The sequence below is a fragment of the Dermacentor albipictus genome, chromosome 6 (assembly GCF_038994185.2).
Source record: "Dermacentor albipictus isolate Rhodes 1998 colony chromosome 6, USDA_Dalb.pri_finalv2, whole genome shotgun sequence".
Classification (NCBI taxonomy): domain Eukaryota; kingdom Metazoa; phylum Arthropoda; class Arachnida; order Ixodida; family Ixodidae; genus Dermacentor; species Dermacentor albipictus.
Genome location: NC_091826.1, coordinates 94284101 through 94304316, shown reverse-complemented (window position 1 = coordinate 94304316; position 20216 = coordinate 94284101). Strand labels below are relative to the sequence as shown.

General features: G+C 45.1%; 1 protein-coding gene and 1 non-coding gene across 4 annotated transcripts in view; both read left to right on the top strand.

The window, feature by feature from the left end:
* The window catches only part of LOC139061293 (calcium-activated chloride channel regulator 1-like), a 209387-nt gene extending 198554 nt beyond the window's left edge, over nucleotides 1-10833 (top strand). For all 3 annotated transcript variants that reach the window (XM_070541062.1, XM_070541061.1, XM_070541063.1), the window contains one exon: nucleotides 10073-10833. In XM_070541062.1, the coding sequence (XP_070397163.1) occupies nucleotides 10073-10710 (638 nt within the window). In that variant the 3' untranslated portion in view covers nucleotides 10711-10833. The remainder of the gene's footprint in view (nucleotides 1-10072) is intronic.
* A 5889-nt stretch (nucleotides 10834-16722) lies between these two features.
* TRNAS-CGA (transfer RNA serine (anticodon CGA)) lies at nucleotides 16723-16795 on the top strand. The gene has a single exon. It is a non-coding gene; the product is annotated as a tRNA-Ser (tRNA).
* Nucleotides 16796-20216: the final 3421 nt, after the last annotated feature.

Genomic DNA, 20216 nt, shown 5'->3' with positions numbered 1-20216 from the left:
TTCTGCAGTTCCTCGCGAACGACCGCTTTGATCGTCTCCCGCAGGTCGTCGCTACCAAGTGCTAGACAATAGGTGTAGCTTGCGCTCGGCACTAGGCGGTTATTTATTCGTTTATTTATTTATTAAATTATTTTATTTATCCTCAATACTGACAAAAGTGAAATACATGGTAATAAGCGAGCGCGTACAAATTGCGTGTGAATAAGCCAAACAAGGAACGCGAAGGAGCAAGGTAAGAATACATAAAATCTTATATAGATATAACATGTGCAGGAGACATGCGCAGCAATACATAGAATACATCATGAAAAGGACAGCAAATGGGAGCAAAAATAACAGTAAACATCTTTAAGATATTGTTACGTAAGAAGACGCAAATGAAAAGCTATATACAAGTATATTTACAACGTAATACGCCGCACTTGGCCAAGAGGCAACAGCCCGCGCTAGCCTCCAATCGTTGTCGTCGTCTTCGTACTGCTCGCCTCTTCGTCATCGGTAATACTATTCCGTAGCACTACCCCCGCCGGCAAAAGCGCCGTCCCGGAGCGACTAAAGGCCGGACTTGGAAACAGTGTAGTAGGCCTTGAGCCTACTGATGTGCACGACATCAGTAGGCGCCACAGTAGATGACGAGGTTGAGCTCACAGGGGCAATTTCGTACGTCACAGGCGTCACCTGGCGCAGCACGCGGTAGGGCCCTGTGTATCGCGAAAGGAGCTTCTCTGAAAGTCCGACGTGACGGAAGGGCGACCAGAGGAGCACGAGCGCACCAGGCGAAAACTGTACGTCACGGTGGCGGGCGTTGTACTGACGCTGCTGAGTGGTTTGCGAGTCCGTCAGTCGAGCACGGGCAAGCTGGCGTGCATGGTCGGCGAGAGCGATGGCGTCGCGCGCATACTCGCTTGTTGAGATCGAAGCAGGAGGAAGTGCCGTGTCAAGGGGCAAGGTCGGTTCGCGACCGTAGAGCAGATAAAAGGGAGAAAATCCGGCGGTGTCGTGCCGGGAAGAATTATAAGCGAATGTGACGTAAGGAAGGGCAATGTCCCAGTCGCGGTGGTCCTTGGAAACGTACTTTGAGAGCATGTCGGTAAGAGTACGTTTTAACCGCTCTGTCAGGCCATTGGTTTGAGGATGGTATGAGGTTGTCAGCTTGTGTTGAATAGAGCAGGAACGCACAATGTCGGCGATAACTTTCGAGAGGAAGTTACGACCACGGTCAGTAAGCAGCTGTCGCGGGGCGCCATGCACTAAGATAATGTCACGCAAGAGGAAGGCCGCTACGTCAGTGGCGCAACTGGTAGGGAGAGCCCGCGTGATAGCGTATCGGGTGGCGTAATCAGTTGCGACGGCTACCCATTTGTTCCCAGAGGATGACGTGGCAAAGGGACCGAGGAGGTCTAATCCAACACGAAAGAACGGTTCCACAGGGACAGTGATCGGCTGGAGATTACCGGCAGGTAGCACCTGAGGTGTTTTCCGACGCTGGCAGGTATCGCAGGCAGCAACATACTGTCGGACGGAGCGAGCGAGACCAGGCCAATAGAAGCGGCGGCGGACGCGGTCGTACGTGCGGGTTACGCCAAGATGTCCTGCAGTAGGTGCGTCATGCATCTCAAAGAGCACAGTCTGTCGTAGATGTTTTGGCACGACAAGAAGAAGATCAGATCCGTCAGGAAGGAAGTTCCTTCGGTACAGAATGCCGCCCTCGAGGACATATCGGCGAACGGATGCGTCGGTAGGTGTAGAGCACAGACGCTCGATGAGTACTCGCAGCGATAGGTCTCGGTACTGCTCATCGGCGATGTTAGCGAAGGCAGACACAGAGAAAATGCCGTCGGCGGTACTACTGTCGGCGTCGTCAGGCTCGTCTACCGGGTAGCGAGACAGGCAGTCAGCGTCCTTGTGTAGTCGGCCAGATTTGTAGGTGACAGAGAACGAATATTCTTGGAGGCGTAAGGCCCAGCGACCAAGTCTTCCTGAAGGGTCTTTCAATGAGCGTAACCAACAAAGCGCGTGATGGTCTGTGATAACGGAAAAGGGTCGGCCATATAAGTATGGGCGGAACTTCGCAACCGCCCAAACTAGGGCCAGACACTCACGCTCAGTGATGGAATAGTTGCGCTCCGCGGGTGAGAGGAGCCTGCTGGCGTAAGCGATAACACGGTCGTTGCCGCGCTGGCGTTGTGCCAGTACTGCGCCAATTCCGTGACCGCTGGCATCAGTACGAACTTCGGTAGGCGCAGAAGGATCGAAATGTGCCAGAACGGGAGGCGTTCTGAGAACGTCGATTAGATGCGAGAATGCAGAGGCCTCGTTATCGCCCCACTGGAAAGGGGCGTCTTTTTTCAAAAGCTCGGTTAGTGGTCGTGCGATGGCCGCGAAATTTTTCGCGAAACGGCGGAAGTAGGAACAAAGGCCGATGAAGCTGCGCACATCCTTGACACACTTCGGAACAGGAAAGTGCGTAACAGCATGGATCTTGCCTGGGTCCGGTTGCACTCCGTTCGCGTCAACGAGATGCCCAAGGACGGTAATCTGGCGACGGCCGAATTGGCACTTCGATGCGTTCAGTTGCAGACCGGCGCGACGAAAAACGTCCAGGACTGCCGAGAGGCGCTCGAGGTGCGTAGCGAACGTTGGGGAGAATACTATGACGTCGTCCAAGTAGCACAGGCATATGGACCATTTGAAACCGTGAAGAAGGGAGTCCATCATGCGCTCAAAAGTGGCAGGAGCGTTACATAGACCAAACGGCATCACTTTGAATTGATAAAGACCGTCCGGAGTTACAAAAGCAGTCTTCTCACGGTCGAGATCGTCCACAGCAATCTGCCAGTAGCCGGAGCGGAGGTCAATAGAAGAGAAGTAGCGAGCACCATGGAGGCAGTCAAGGGCGTCATCGATCCGAGGTAGGGGATACAATATGGAGCAGGCTTACAAGGGTTGCAGACCATATCATGTGAATAAGACTGCGTTACTGATTGTTTGATATGGATTCTAATCATGCTATGAACTAAGATAATGAGTCTGCAGAAATGACTGAAGGATCGAGGCCATTCCATTACCTTATCACGAGGGGGAAATAAGAGTACATGATTGTAAAATTATGGCATAAGTATTCTGTTAAAGCATGTAGATATTTGTCTCGATGCTCGTGACTGCGAAAAACATGTATTTTGTTACGTCTATCTTATAGTGGCTGTGAATCAAGTTAAATAAAAATTTTAGCCGTGCGTGTCTCACTCATGATGATAGCGTCCCTGAACCTTATATAGCCGCAAGGTTCGTGGGTGAATCTGGGCGCTTACACTTGTTCGAAATAAGCCCCAGTGTTTTTCTGTGCAGTTTTTCCAGTTTCGTTATATTAGTTACTGAGCGGGGAAACCAAACTGTGCTAGCATACTCCAAAACAGGTCTAAAGAAAGTAGTATACGCCAAAAGCTTAGTCGACGTGGGTGCGATGGGGAGACATCTTCGTAGATAAAATAGCTGGCGTAATGCCTTTGAGGTCACGAAGGCAATGTGTGCGTCCCATCTCAGGTCAGCAGTTGGAGAGATGCCTAAGAATTTATGCTGCCGAACTTTTGTTAGCATTGTGCGGTTAATAAAGTACGGAAAATCGTACGGTTGTTTTTTTCTTGTCACCGTCATGCAAACAGATTTAGTTGTGTTTATCGTCATTTGCCATTCTTTGCACCATTCGTTTAACTGCTCTAGTGAATTTCTAAGCGAAGCATAATCTTCGTAGGTGTTAATTCTTTGGTAAATGACGCAGTCATCAGCAAACAGTTTGATGTTAGAGTAAATTTTTCTGGCTATGATCGTTAACGAAAATTAAAAATAACAGTTGCCCCAACACGGTTTCATGGGGGACGCCTGATGTGGCAAGCACTGTCGCAGATTCCACATGCTGAAATAGTGCGAATTGTGTTCGGTTTCATAAGAAATCTATTACCCAGTCTAAAATTGCCCCATTCCCAATAATACTCGCAATTTTGTTAACAATTTACTGTGGTATACGCGATCAAATGCTTTCTAAATGTCTAATCATGTTAAATCAGTCTGGCTACAGTTGATGTTAAGTGCAAGGTCATGCAAAACTTCCGTAAGCTGCGTGACGGTTGACAATCCATGGCCGAATCCGTGCTGGTGTGGCCTTAAAGTTGCGAGTGTCAAAAAAAGTTTGTTAGCTGTTTAAGGATGATATGTTCGAGCATCTTGCAAGCGGTGCTAATGAGAGATATTGGTCGATAATTGGAGGGCAATGAGGTATCTCCTGTTTTGTGCATTGGGATGATTTGAGCATTTTATCCAGTGGTTGGGTAAAGATGATTGCAATAGAGTTTTTCGAAATATCAGGCTCAAGTTTCGCCTGCACCACTCTGCGTATCTCTTTATAAAATCGTTTGGAATGTCATCTGGTGCGCAAGATTTTTGAGGGTGAAGGTTGAGGAACATGTTAATGGGACACTAAAGGTTACAAGTTAAAGTTATAAAACAATGCTCTAGAACATTAGGCGCCATTATAATCGCGAACATAGCTTTAGTAAGCGAGAAATTGTGGTAAATGCATGACACAATTTGAGACCGCCAGCGACATTCTGGTTGTAGCCCAATGACGAAGGCACTCCTCATCATAATTTATATCACTAGTACTCAACTACTCGTAAGGTAATAAGACAGAAGAAAATGCTGCTCGCCTACTTCTGTTCGATTCTGAGAAAAAATTACAATTTGAAGTTACCCTTCAGTAGTACGGGTGGTCGAAAGGTTTCGTTTTCGCTCGACTCTGCGCGCTCGACTCTGCGCCGCGCACTTTCGAGTTTCAGTTGTTTCGTTATCACGTCGTGCTGAATTGGCTCTGCTGGCTCGCTAAACTTGCGTTAGGAAGAAGCAGCGAGAATGCCACGTCAATGTGATGTCGTGGGATGCACGAACGATCGGCGGAACTTGGCCAAGGGCAGTTGCAGCGGCGAATACAACGGTACTTATCACTGTGTGCCAACGAGTCAACCTATCCGTTCGAAGTGGTTGCCACAGCGTGTTCAGCCGAAAAATCGCGTAGTGTGCGTGCTGCACTTTCGTCCAGAGGATTACGAGTTCAACGCCGACTTGCTAAAGCCGTGTGGCGTGGCTTTCAACTCAATGCTTTCCTGTAGCGCTGTTCCGTCGGTCTTGCCTGCATTATCCGAAGCGCAAGAACAACTACAGGTCGAAGAGTAAGTGAGTGAGTGAGTGCGGCATTTGGTTTTCACGAAGGAAATGCTAAAATTTGCGAATATGTACAGCCATGACATACAGTTACCGTCGTAATAGTACGCAAGGACGCCGGCAGCGCGAGCCCTCAGCAGCAGGTGACGTTCATCAGTGTTCGAATCGATTAACACGAGCCCGGCATCGCGAGCCAATATGCCTTTGTCAGAGTCGTCCATCGCAACGAGCGTCAAAGTTGGCGTCATAAAACAAAGAGCCGGCGTATCGTCGGACGCTGTCCCTTTCGCTAGCCACCATAGTTACGCTGTCGCGTTGCTGTCGGCTCGGTCTTGGCTTTGTTTCAGGCCGCAAGTTTGCGTTTTGCGCAGAAAAGCCGTAGCGCCGTCTGCGGGCGCCGTTTTCCTCACCGATAGCGCAACGTAACTATGAGACGAAGACGTCACCACTCCTCGATCGGAGGGCGGGCGATTTGAACTGCGCTAGAGGCACGAGGACACTTCAGAACGCATTTTCTCTTAAAACAAGTCTCTTCTTCGCACGAAACAAGCATTTCGAGGTTTCTGGGATCATATTTCAACAGTCCACGTTGACTTAGTGTTAACTTTAGTGTCCTTTTAAGGATACCCGCGTCAGATATGATTATTGGATCGATGCGCGATGTTGAACTGCTAGTCAAGTCTGAATGGTTGCTGTCACCTTTTGTGAAGTTCGAGTGAAAATAGCTATGTACGCATTAGCGTTTTTTTTTTCCTCAGGAGACAAGTCCGATAGTAGGGTGGAAATGGTTCCAGAGTCGCTGATGTCAGAAAGTTAGGCAGCGTTACATGAAAATAATGTTCCTTGGCTTTCTTGGCTTTCTCTCGAAAATGTGCCACTGCGCATGCTAGTTTGTTAGTTTGGGATGGGCATGATCCATGATTTTTAATAGATTTATGCATCATTTTTACATGACGTTTGGCGTGGATGACGTCCCGAGTTATCCATGGGCTTGTTCTTTGTGGTCGCTTGTTATTTAACGGAACATAGCTACGCAGAAGGAAACTAAATTATGAAAATTAAGCCAGGCTTTGTTCACATCGATTGACAGGTTGGAGGTTATTCAGAAAAGACTTGAAATTCGTGCGCAGGTTGGGTTAGTATGCGGGCGTCATGCGCCGTCTTGAAGTTGGGTACTGTATATGTATTACAACGCGTTCTGAGCATAGCAGTATGTTGTGGCCTGAAACGCCTTCAATAATTTCTTTCTGTGCTTGGTGCCGTGACAAATGATCACTGACAAGTATAAGATCAAGGATATTCTTTGCTGAAAAATATCCTTGTCAAGAATATCCAATTTCTCAAGAAGATGGTGTGTGATACATAGTTAATTACCTAGTGCACGTCCGGAAGGGTTAGGTCACCCGTAAAGATAATTCTAGAGTTATTAGCATACCGGTCTAGAAAGTCATAAATGGCAGAACTGCTTTCATCACCCGAAGAGGGGCTTCTATAGAAGCAATTAACCCACACAAATAGTAGTATTGTTGCAAAGAAGCCTGCAAAACAGGCTTTCACACCGGACACATCTGGCAGCAAACAAATGGGAGGTTTTTCTTTATCACAAGAGACACGCCACCACCACGGGAACCCCGATCTTTGCGAATGACTGACTAGTTCGGTCGCATGATTTCATGGCTGCAAATATCCGGTGAAAGCCACGTTACCGTGACAGCGATTATGTCAGGCTCGCGATCAGTTAACAGGTTTCCGAAAGATTTTATTGTGTTTAATAACCCATTTGCATTTACATTTATTATTGTTAGTTGTCTTATCGAGCTCTTCTCCGCGTCATTGGCAGGCCACTTATTTTGCTTGATTCCGCTTCTTTTTTAAGGGGTACGTTTGTCATTGGTTTCGTCGTCCCAAACAAAGGCGCGACTGTTGATGTACAGTTTGCCGAACGCGAGGGAGACTTTGTCGGGTTTGACGCAATTTTCTTTGGCACTGTTGCACAGTTTCTTCCTATAGTCACGAATTTTAGGAGAAACATTTCCCCAATGGCAAATTTTAAGCCTTTAATTTAACAATATTTTTTTTCAATATTGCCGATTTGTAGTGAGAATTTAGAAGTTTAATTATTACCGGCCTTGTCTTTTTCACTTACGGTCTGCCTAACCGATGTATGCGTTCTATAGTAACTGGGTCCATCTCGAGGATATCTTGCACGATACCTCTGCTAACTGTCCGCTCAAGACTGTCACTCGTTTCTTCTTGCGATTCCGGTATGCCATAAACTATTAAATTAGCTCTACTGCTTCTGTTCTCAGGACATAGATTTTCTTCCATGGTTTCTATTACGCTACTCATGCGGGAAATGTCGCTGTGAGAAGATTGTACTTTATTTTCTAGAAAAGCTATGGTAACTAATTTGGTCCCTATATCTGCAAGACTTTCTCCCTTTATTTTTTTTATATCGGCAGCAATTTTTTATTCAGTTGCTTAACGCTGCCCTTTATACTTCAATGCCGGGGCTAGTTTCTAAGTCTCCTCATAACAGTAGCCGCTTCTATAGAAATACAGGTATATGAAACACCCCGTGACATAGCTGCGGGCACGGCAGCACTACCCAAAAAGCGGTCGCTAGAGCGAAAGCATTTTCCAAACGGTCTTCTAACCTGCTCAATGAAGACGAGAGTATTAGTGCGCCACATGCTAGTAGTGCCGCCGTGCCCACTGTCGATGTAATGCCCATGCGGGATATATAGGCCACACTTCTGTGGAGGCGCTGGCACCGGCTGATGTGCTGAACTGTCGGCGCACGTTCCTTTGTCCGCATATCCAGCGTCTTCTCAATATTTGTGGTGTCGGAAATAATTTCCGCAACGGTATTAGGTGGGTTGCGTATCAATCCGGTCAAAAGCTCTCGATTTAAACACCACATCAAGAAGCGAAGTTTTATTCTTCCGGCATTTCTGGGTCGGTGTGTCGGAAGAGGCGAGTCATCTCCTCCGTAAAGATCGCGATGTTCTCGTTCGGCAGCAGCATGCGGGTTTCCAGTAAAGCTTGCGCTCGCTCTTTGCGCATGACGCTCGTGAACGTCTGCACAAAGCCGTTGCGGAACAGGTCTCATGTAGTCAGGGTCGATTCCCGGTTCTCATACCACGTCCTTGCCGTGCCTTCTAAGGTGAACTATACATGCCTAAGCTTGTCGTTGGAGTTCCAGTTCTTGAATGCAGCAACCCGTTCATATGTTTCCAGCCAGTTATCAAAGTCTTCAAATGATGATCCAAGGACTTCCGGTGGCTCCCTGGGCTGTTGAATTGGCGACGAACTTTCTGGTCATCAAAGGCAAAAGTCCGTGCCCCGGGCCTAGTCCTTGCAGCCTGCGGCTACATCGTTGCTTGTTGGCAACGTTGGTGCTTTCTTCTGCGTTCGGGCTTGGGCCGCGACTTTATGGGGACGTCCGATATATGAAAGCAAAGCACCTTCACCATATGTCACGTAGTAGTGACGGTAAAGAAAACAGTAGCAAAACTGCGAGTGACGAAAGTAGCTTGTGCTGGGCAAACCTGTGCCCACAATTGTGGGGAACACAGTCCGCAATCGTCGAAATCTGATCTCCCGGTCAAGCGCTTCGAATTTTATACACAAACCATCGAGCGTTACAGAATAATCGCTGGTGCTCGAGTGTGTTCAAGAAAGTTCTACGCCATTCGCGTCGTGCATACATTGAATCCGGTTGCATAAGGTTCAGTGACAACAGAAAGCGGATAGAACCATCGATAACATTAGAGAAACTTCCGATACATGCAGGCGCGTCCCGCGCATAGCGATAAGATTTACGCGACGGTGAAAAGCGCTCGCCTAAAAAAGATGCACAAGTCCACGGATGAATATATATATATATATATATATATATATAGTCATATAATGAGAAGCCAACAAACATTGACACCAAGGACAACATAGGGAAATTGCATGTGCTTAATAAATGAAATAAAGTAATGATAAATTAATTGAAATTAAAGTGGATGAAAAAACAACTTGCCGCAGGTGGGAACCGAACCCACAACCTTCGCATGTCGCGTGCGATGCTCTACCAATTGAGCTACCGCGGCGGCGTTTCCCCATCCACTTTCTTGGGTATTTATGTGTACTAGTAGAACCCTGGGAGTGTTAGCCAGCGCCCCCACTCACAGACCTTGGCGGCGGACGTGGAACGTCTTTTTTGCCGCAGGCGTCACGAGAACGTGAACGTGAAAACGTGAGAACGTGAAAATCTCACGTTCTCGTGACGCCTGCGGCAAAAAAGACGTTCCACGTCCGCCGCCAAGGTCTGTGAGTGGGGGCGCTGGCTAACACTCCCAGGGTTCTACTAGTACACATAAATACCCAAGAAAGTGGATGGGGAAACGCCGCCGCGGTAGCTCAATTGGTAGAGCATCGCACGCGACATGCGAAGGTTGTGGGTTCGGTTCCCACCTGCGGCAAGTTGTTTTTTCATCCACTTTAATTTCAATTAATTTATCATTACTTTATTTCATTTATTAAGCACATGCAATTTCCCTATGTTGTCCTTGGTGTCAATGTTTGTTGGCTTCTCATTATATGACTAATAAATATCGGGTCCCTCGGTTAACCCCCTCTCTTCTCGTTTATATATATATATATATATATATATATATATATATATATATATATATATATATATATACATATATATACGTCGGTTACGGCTATGAAAACATGTCGCGACAGCGGAGCGAGTATTTAATCTTTCGACGATCGAGTAAGCTAAGAGGTGTTAGCGTCTCTTTCTTGATATCAACGCCACGTCATTCTAGGTGACAGCTGTCTTCTGTACTTTCGATTACAGCTGCGGGAGTGGAGATCAGAGGTGGCACTGACGAAGACTACCTTCAATCGCACTTCGATAGCCATGAGGTGATGTCCGATGTCCGGAAAGGCAACCTTCAAGCCCTCCCCCCCGGTTCGCGGCATGAAGTCACCATTGCTCTTCCCCGCAACTGGGTGACGTCGGCCGAAGGCGTCGACTACAGGCTGGAGGCGTACCTAGCGGCACGTGTTATTAACGCGGAAGGACTGAAGTCGAAGCTGTCTAGTACTGTTCGTGTACCATTTCAAATTTCAAATTTTACTGCCTTTTTGATAGAAGGAGGACCTGGCACCACCACGCGGACAACTCGGCAGCACACGAATCCTGTACCAGCAAGGACAGCTACCGAAACGCCTTACGAAGACAAAGACGCAGCAACGACCACAACACCGGCCAAGGTAGAGCCAGGCATTGATCCGGCAACAACAACCACAGCAGGTGTGGGGCATCCGAGCGAGAATGACAAGCCATCCGTCATCACTTGGATTCTGCTGGCACTGGTTGCTGGATTCGTCGTGGTGTTCATCGCAGTTATGCTGCTGTACAGGGCGAGGGAGAGCACCACTACTGAGGATCAGGGCCTCTCCACAAACACGCAAGCAGCGACAACTATGTGAAGTTCAGAAGTACAGACCGTGTGTGCTTTGTTTTTAAGAGAACATGAAACTGTGTGAAGCTAGAATACCGCATGGTATTTGTGACCAAAATAAACCACTGAGTACTTTTGACAATGCCACAAATCATCTGAAACACTCGATAGCAGGGCTAGGCGATTGTTATACAATTTCCCCAACTGCTCTTGAAAGACATGAGCAGTATCGTGGTTTATTCTCACTTATCTTCAAAAAAACTACAGTAGTAATTTCTTTGTTTGCCTTCCCTGCAACACGTTCCAGATAACGATGGCGAATAGGTTAAGGGTAGAAGGAACGGATCACTACGGCTTCTTTCACTTTGGTGGCTTCGCTCAAAATGGTCACGTAACCCACGCCAACGAATTAGTCGAGCTGTCAGCGTGAGTTGCTCCCATTCAGCCTCCCTTCCGCGATCTGGCCTCGACCGCGTATGAACTTACGTATCGCCATTCTACATTAGCAAATAATGCGTTGCTTGATTAGTTCCATTGGTCACTTCAGTACACATATTGCGAAAGCGGCATTAATGGTTGTGAGTAGAAAACGCATGTCGCTTCACAGAAATCCAGCATTATCAGAATGGTGATATCCGTAGTGTGTAAAAGTCACGAAATAGTCCGGCATCCGAGCCAAAAAATCCGTATTTGCAACAGAAAGCTATTGTGCGTGGGTTGTGCTGTCCCAGACCGATCAACTAAATTACCAGGCTTTAGATCGTGGCATGGCCGAACACAACACAGACGCAAAGGGGAGAGCTGCCATGATTGATGCACTCATTCACTTTGTTATACTACTAAAACTCGGTTTTCAGGACGCAGCTTCATTGCCTACGATAGGGGAGGTATGCGGCTTGGTATGACCTTATTTACTAAGGGTCGGCTGATCCACTGAAATAGGTTGGGTTTCGTAAAGTACAACGTACGCCCGTATGCAGCACACATTTTTACTTGTCCGCATGTCATAGTTGGAAATTGTGGTCGGAAGAATTACTCGGAAGTTCGCTTTAAGCATATCTGCAGCAATCTTGCAGCATTTTCGTATAGGAAAAGATTCAGCAGAGCGTGTGTGACGATGGCGGCCAACGGCAAAGCGTTCAACATTGAATAAATATAGCGGCAAAACCTTCACAACAGTTGAAATAAGGTAAGTATGAAGAACGTGCTGCAGCGGGACTTCTCGTTCGCACTTCCCTAAAAGCACTCGGCGCCAGGTTTATTTGGTGGCGCCGCAAGCCTGTGCAGGACCACCGAAATGCATGGCGTGCTGGTGCGTACGAACGCTGGTAAACGCCTATTGTGGCAACCGAGTCCCTCTATCGCACTTCTTTCTGGACACGCTGCCCCATCTCATAGGGCTGTCAAGAAATCCATGTGTAGCCCCCGAGACAAAACGTGTGATGCACCAGGGCCTGCCGTGAGGCTGAGAATCGTTCCATGGTTTGCCGAACACCTAGTGGCACACACTCGATGACCCAAGTTGGCGAGATACTGTTTCAAGAGAGGCACATAACGAATGCATTCATGGCGCAGCTGGCTAAGGTGTTGGCGTGAAAGACATTTTCAAAGTGGCACATACGCGGTTTGTTTATGGCGCAGCCTGGTACGCATCGTTTTGCTGTCGTTGAGCGACCACTCTTACGTGAGTACGATACTGCTGAGCATCGAATAAATGGGAACGAGTTTTTCCTGTGCCAATTACCTTAGTTACTGATGTTGGCGTCATTGACTCTCATTGAAGAGCGGCACACACGTACTGGCACACTCAGTCACCCATATTGGCATCAGAAAGGTTCCTTGAGGATCACCGCAAACTATCTATCTAATACCCAATGCTCGAAGTCGGCATCAAAGAGTATCTCGTTACAGCGGTGCCGTATGTATGCATTGCTGTATGCTGAGTGACCTCACTTGGCCGATGGTTAGTCTCGAACCCTGTTCCCTCCGCTCAGCAGTCCGATGCACTACCCATGCGACTACAGACTACCAAGTGACCCTGGTACGCGGGAAAACGGTTAGATACATGTATACATACATACATAGAAACAAAGAAAAAAGATAACCCAAAAAAGTGCGTGAAGTACCCTAACTATGAGCTGAACGAACTAACGCATTACAACGCTCCCCAAACTTAAGTGGGTGTTGCAGTAAAAATTACTGCACATCAATGACTACTAGGGTGAGCAGTTACCTAATTTATTGCCTTCAAGATGCCTTAAAACAGAAGGTTGTTCACGATATTATTTGGTGGAACGACTGTTACTACATCTGCCGTGGAGGCAGATGAAGTTGTAATGACGGCGATGTGGTGCGGAAGGTAGTTCGAGTCTTTAGCTGGGCGATGAAAAAATGGCGACGAGGTGGTGACAGGGAGTGCACTAGGGAGAGGAACATTTAGCGGTGACCTGTGTGCTGAGGTACGCGCGAAGGTGGCAAAATGTAACAGCGTGTTGAAGCAAACAATTGCAAAACTTACAGACTAATGATAAGCTCGCGATACGGTGACGGTGCAGTGACAGGTCCATACCAGAATCTACATTTAATGGTGAAACGCTGATATCATAGCATGACGAGTGGATGTATCTTACGGCGCGATTCTTTATGGATTCTGATACATTACTGAGGTAAATGTGGTGAAGATTGCATCTGAGTTAGTAGTAGATCGACAAACGACGCAATCGTCAGCAAACATCTGAACATGAGAGGAAACAGAGTTAGATGGTTAATGTATAGTAGGAACAGAAGGGGACCTGGAACAGAACCTAGAGATACGCCAGATGTTACAGGAAGAAATTCTGAAGCAGTGTTGTACTGGCGGGATTTGATCGGCTACTAAGACATTCTTTCATCCATGTTAGGACGTTAGGTTTGAAGTGGAAGTGAGAAATTTCAAATAATAAGCCTTCATGAGCTGCGTTATCAAACGCTTTTGCAAAATAAAGAAATACGATATCGGTTAGTGTTACTATCGAGATTTAAGTGTAGGTCACGAAGAAATGTAGCTATAATTTAGTGCTAAACGACAGATATTTACGGAAGCCGTGTGCAAAGGTTGAAAAACTTACTATTGCCTAGGAAACTAAAAACGTGGGAGTATACGACGTGTTCTGTGATTTTTGATAGGGCACTACTTATTTATATAGGACGATAGATTAAGGGTGAATTATGACTATCTGACTTGTAGAGAGGAACGACCTTGCTCTTTTTTCACAGATTTTAGAGGGTGCTAGGTGGTAATGATCGGGAAAACCACAAGGTTACCCAAATCGCACAGGTGCCCTTCCTGTGGACCAAAGACCGACCCTCGTGGAACACCGGATTCAACAGGAGCCGCGTTAGTTGTGGAGTCATTAGTTACAACAAATTGGAACAAGACGAAAGGAACGATTGGATCCAGCTAAGTACTCCCGGGTAAACGTTGAGTGTACTTAGATTGCGTAGTAGCAATACATGTTTGACCTTGTCAAAAGATTCTTCAGCACTGGGTGGTGAGGATCGTTTATGATTATCAATCAATGCGGATATTTCATCTGGTGAAACAATAGAATGCTCCATGGAAGCATTTTTGAAACAGGGAAAGCAAGAAGACGCACGTGTGGCTCGACATTGAAAACAGATAAAAAAACATTGTTAAACAGTTTGGCAATGTCGAGGTCAGACAAAATTTCACCATCTATCTAGATTTTGATAACAGAGGATGACTCGAGATATGTGACCTGCAAGAATTATTGCGGTTATTTCTGAGCAGCCAGAGTAGGTCTGAATGGACAAAAATAGTGCTTCTGTGGCCGGATAGCTATCACGTAGGCGAGTTCAGATACGTATCTTCCCCTGAAGCTAGGGCTTGGCCTCAGTTTAGCGGAGCGAAATGTACGTTTCTTCTTGTTTCCCAGTCTTTTAGTGCGCTCTTGTTGGTCTATTGCGATTAGAGCATAGTTAGGTAGTTGGTATAAGCTAGGTAACGTGGTTAGTCGTTTTATTTTGTTAGAGCAATCAGTTGTCGTGCATCGAGCGATTTTGGAAACCTCATTCCAATGATTGGTAGAATGCAAGTAATTCGTTGTTTATCACGACATAATTGTCTTTTTCATACAGGTGGATTGTTTTCTCTTCGGAATGAAGTTGTGTAGCTGAACAGCAGAAAACAGGATGTATTGCATTATAAATACCTTTTTCGCGTAGGTAGCTATAGAGGGCATGCTTTCAGGATTAGTGATTAGTATGAGATCAAGTATGTTAGCAGTACCGTGAGCATCTCGCGCTGACTCTCTTATAATTTGGGAGAGGTTAAATTTAAACCAAATATCTAGGCATTCTTTAGCGCCAGTGGTATTTGTAACTACGGTGGAATAATTTGAACGGTTGACATGGCGGTAATTAGATTCCCTAAAAAGCATGTTGCCAGCGTTCGGGATTTTTTCTTGAATGATTCAAAATAAATTATTGGGTTTTACGTGCCGAAACCGCTTTCTGATTATGAGGCACGCCGTAGTGGAGGACTCCGGAAATTTTGGCCACCTGGGGTTCTTTAACGTTCACCTAAATTAAGTACACGGGTGTTTTCGCATTTCGCCCTCATCGAAATGCCACCGCCGTGGCCTGGATTAAAACCCGCGACCTCACGCTCAGCAGGCTAACACCATAGCCACTGAGCAACCACGGCGGGTTCCCGAAAGAATGATCTACCTTATTATGGTTTGACGGGCATAGCCACCAAGTCCACTGTCCACTTAGAGCAAAAAAAATTATTTGAAGTTCAAACTAACATTCTAAGATTACGGGGGAAGTCAGGATAACTGTTGCGGGACTATAGCAGATGCCGAGTAGCAGTAGCTTGCGTTTAGCGCGAGAGATGAGCTAAATAATTTCTGGATAGTTGCCACATAGACTGTGAATACCATTAGTTTTTTTTTTTCTGCGATAAGGATGCGAGCGCCCTGTGTACCCTGTCTATCGTTACGGAAAACATCAAAGTTAGGTAGTTCACTCAGAACATCACTGTCACTGATTTGATTACTCAGCCATGTTTCAATTAGTCTGAGGACATCACGGCCAGACGAAGATACAAGATAAGATACTTGTTAAGGTTTAGGTTGAAAGCTTTTTATGTTAGTATATGTAACACTGAAAAAGGCGCTCGTGCAGCAAGCGGAGTACGGCGAGATGATTGCTGATGACAGAGTTGGATGTTTCATAAAAAAATATAGTGCTTAGGACCTATGCATAATGCATTAGAGCGAACAGAAAAAAAAGGAATTAGTAGGCGTCTTGCAAAATGGAATAGATGTTCTTACGCGTTCTTTTAGGAAAATCATTGCCAATACTGTAGAGTGTTTATTTATTTATCCACTTGTATATTTCTTTATTAATTTGTGATATCTTAGATATACGTACTTGTACATTGCGGAGGGGAAGGGCGAGAATACATTCCAAGAGTAAAAAAGTACAGGATTAGTTGTATCATAAGAAGCCAGCAAACACTGACACCAAGGACAACATAGGGGAAATTACTTGTGGGTAATAAATGAAATAAAGAAACGATAAATTAATTAAATATAAAGGGGAAGATTGTGCGAAGGTTGTGGGTTCGGTTCCCACCTGCGGCATGTTGTTTTTTCATCCACTTTTACTTCCATTAGTTTGTCGTTTCTTTATTCCTTTTAATACCACAATTAATTTCCCCTATGTTGCCCTTGGTGTCAGTGTTTGTTGGCTTCTTATGATATGACTTAAAAAATCGGGCCCCTCAGTTAACCTCCTTTCTTCTCGTTCATTACATAACGAGGGCCTTGAATCCGGCTACATTTATGCCTTCAGGTAGCATGTGTGGATTTATTGACCAGTTGCCTTCATCCAAAAAGATCACGTTCTCCTGACGCCTGCGGCAAGAAGAACGTTCCACGTCCGCTGCGAAGGTCTGTGAGTGGTGGCGCTGGCTACCACTCCCAGGGTTCAATTACGACACATAAATACCCAAGAAAGTGGATGGGTAAACAGCGCCGCGGTAGCTCAATTGGTAGAGCATCGCACGCGAAATGCGAAGGTTGTGGGTTCGGTTCCCACCTGCGGCAAGTTGTTTTTTCATCCACTTTATTTTCCATTAATTTATCGTTTGCTCATTTCATTTATTACCGACAAGTAATTTCCCCTACGTTGTCCTTGGTGTCAGTGTTTGTTGGCTTCTTATGATATGACTAACATAAATCGCACCCCTCGGTTAACCCCCTTTCTTCTCGAGGGTTAGTTGTAGGAATTCACAGTGCAGGGAAGAAAAGAGATAAAAAAGCTGATAATGTATTCATAACAAGCAAGAAAGCGACTTATATAATATGAAAGTACAGGAAGAGTACACTTTACCAAGCAGACATTGTTCACTAAAAGTACGTAATTGCGCCATTGGCCATCATACTTTGTTTTATCTTCATCAGTGAATTCTTGTAAAGAGTGGGGCCTCTCATTCAGTTATACTTTTGCCAAGAACACGGCAGCTTGAAAGGGGCAGTCATTGAGGGCGTAGGTACGGCAACTTGTTTTAGAACGAGGAATCAGCATAGATTTGCATTTATTGATGTTAAGTTCCACGAAACAAGTGAGGCACGAATTAGATATGCTGTTGAAATCGGATTGAAGAGTAGTGATATCAGAGGCATTAGTTATTTTTCGATATATAACAAAGCAAATTGTGAGGAAATATCATCAGGTACATGTTTATTATATATTAAAAATAACAGTGGACCAACGACAGATCCTTGTGGAACACCGGATTCAACAGGAGCCGCGTTAGTTGTAGAGTCATTAGTCACAACGAATTGGGCCAAGACGAAAGGAACGATTGGATGCAGCTAAGTACTCCAGGGTCAATGTTGAGTGTGCTTAAATCGCGTAGTAGCAATACATGTTTGACCTTGTCAAATGATTTCGAAAAATTCCAAAATATGCAGTCAGTTAAAAAAACATCATTAAGATATACATGTAAGTCGTTAGGGAAAGTTACCAGCTGGGTCTCTCAAGAAAAGAATTTGCGAAAGCCATGTTGACTGATAAACAAAAAATCATTTTCTTCAAGAAAGTTGGCAGGGTTAGAAAATAATTTGCTACATTATTTTGCACGGTATTGGCGTAATCGATATGGGCCTGTATTTTAAAAAATTCTGAGTCTCGCCATATTTGTGGTTCACAATATTTTGGCTCTCTTTGAGTCATGTGGCAAGGATGAAGACAGATGCCTGTGAAAAAATGCTCTCTAAGATGATAAACACTCACTATTACTTTTTAATAATCTCGTCATGATGTCATCTACTCCGCAAGAAGACGTAAGCTTAAGAGTGCCTATTATTTATTTTATGCCAGTAGATATAAAAATTATGGAATCCATATGTAAAAAAATTGCAGCAATTTAGCTTGGAAGTTTGTCATCATGTGCTGAAGGAATGAGAGCTTTTATAAGCGCATCATTTAGAATTGTAACGAAGTGCTGCCAAGGTATAGGCTCACCGGAAGGCATGCTAAGTGAAATATTTTTCAATTAACTAGGCCTAATTACATTCCAGAAGTTTCTTGGATTATTTTTAAGCGTGCTCGGAAGGGTACCATAAAAAATAAAATATAGTATTCATTACCGCAGATGAGTAGGCCGAGGCAGCTTCTTTTGTAAGCAGACCATTTAGCCTGGCTTTGCATCCGCTTAGCTGTGCGAAAAAGTCGTTTTTTTTCTGTTAGATAGGCGTTTCAATGATTTAGTATAGCACGAAGCGATTCTATTAGACAAAACGCGCCTTTTCGGGATAAACTTGTTGACTAGATCGTGCATTTTATCTTTGCATATATTCTAGATCGTATCCAGTGAGCGCTCAGCAACATTAGGCAGGAAATTATCAAGAAAAAGAGCAACTTTGTAGTTCATAGCGGTGAAGATGCCGTTTTTATAATAACGAATGGTTTAATGCGGTTATGGGACGGTAGACATGCCAGGTTAATGGAGAAATGCAAGGCGTCGGGATCGCTCAAGCCGGGTGAATGTGTGACCTTAGTTATGATATCTGTTGATGACGTTAAAACAAGATTTAAAAGAGATGACGTGGCGTTCTTTACAAGTGTAGGGGAAGTAACGACCTGAGCCAAGTTGAAATCAGCAGGTATGTTGACAAAACGCTTCGATTCTGCGGAAGTTTATTTAATAAAGGACGCCTGCCTGACCAAGAAATGTTGTGGAAGTGAAATCGCCCATAAATAATAATGGCGCTCCGGGGAAGCAAATCCTTACCTGGCACTAACAATCGTACATGCTGTCGCAAAACGTCGGGGCTGATGATGGTGTTCGGTAACAAACACCGATCACAATGTCATTGAAATGTACAAAAACGCAGCACCATACACATTCAGTGTTACATGATATGACTAAAAGAAACAGTCAAAGCATTCATAACAGCAGTTAAAGCACCACCGCTTAATATGTTAGCGCGATCGGTACTGTAAACATTATACTTTTTTTATTACAGAGGAAGAACTCAAAGTTTTCTACTTCACTCGTCAATCACGTTTCGGGTAATGCAATTATGTCGGCATACAGACATTTGTTAGGCTGCAGAGATCATCTTTGTCAGGTAAGAAGCTACGAATATTTGTAAAAAGAACCGGTAGTCTTGATATTATAGGATCGATGACCCTGCCCTTGGCGTTATCTTATGGGCGCGCTGTTGCATAGTTGCGGCCTGATCTTAAGGGTAGAAAAGACGCCGCGGCTCATCTGGGGTTCTACCTAAAGGCTTTAGTTCATGGTCCTTTTGTTCAATGGCGTCGCAGCCGTAGCATTCTCTACCAATTGGTAGCTTGTTATATGTTAGCTTAAATGATATAGTCTGACTTCCGTATTCGGTATGGGATTTTCTAGCGTGACGTGTTGCGAGACTGAAATATTCACTAACAGAGATACTGATTTCTTTAACATTGAAAGTTCGATAAAGCTTCTTCTTTCGTTGTATAGGCAGCAAAATTTATTATCAGTGTACGTGATTTCCCTGGAGTGAATCTAACAATATGATGTGCGCGCGATAAGCTTTTACTAGTTATGCTGAGACTTAGAGTGTTAGTTAGAATAACCAATATTTTTTTGCTCTGATTGAACAGCGGTCTTGGTGGCTATGCCCGTTAAACCATAATAAAGTAGATTATTCCTTCGAGAGCCGTCTTCGGCATAATTGAATCGGGAGCCTAGGAATGCAGCGTCCTTTGCTATACTTCAAACCGCTTCAGGCACGTCACCGAGTTCATGCTGTCATTTTTCAAAACTGCCGGTCTGAAATTCTATGGTCGCAAATCTTACTTTAATATCAGATATTGCATCCGCCACCGTTTCGTATGTGTTTTTAACTCTGTAAAAGTGTCCAACATTGCTTTTTGGCTATCCTCCATTCTTTTAGACATTTGAATCAAATCGGATAAACTTTTCTGTGATTTGGTTAATGAGTCCGAAAGCTGTTCCCTCGGAGGACT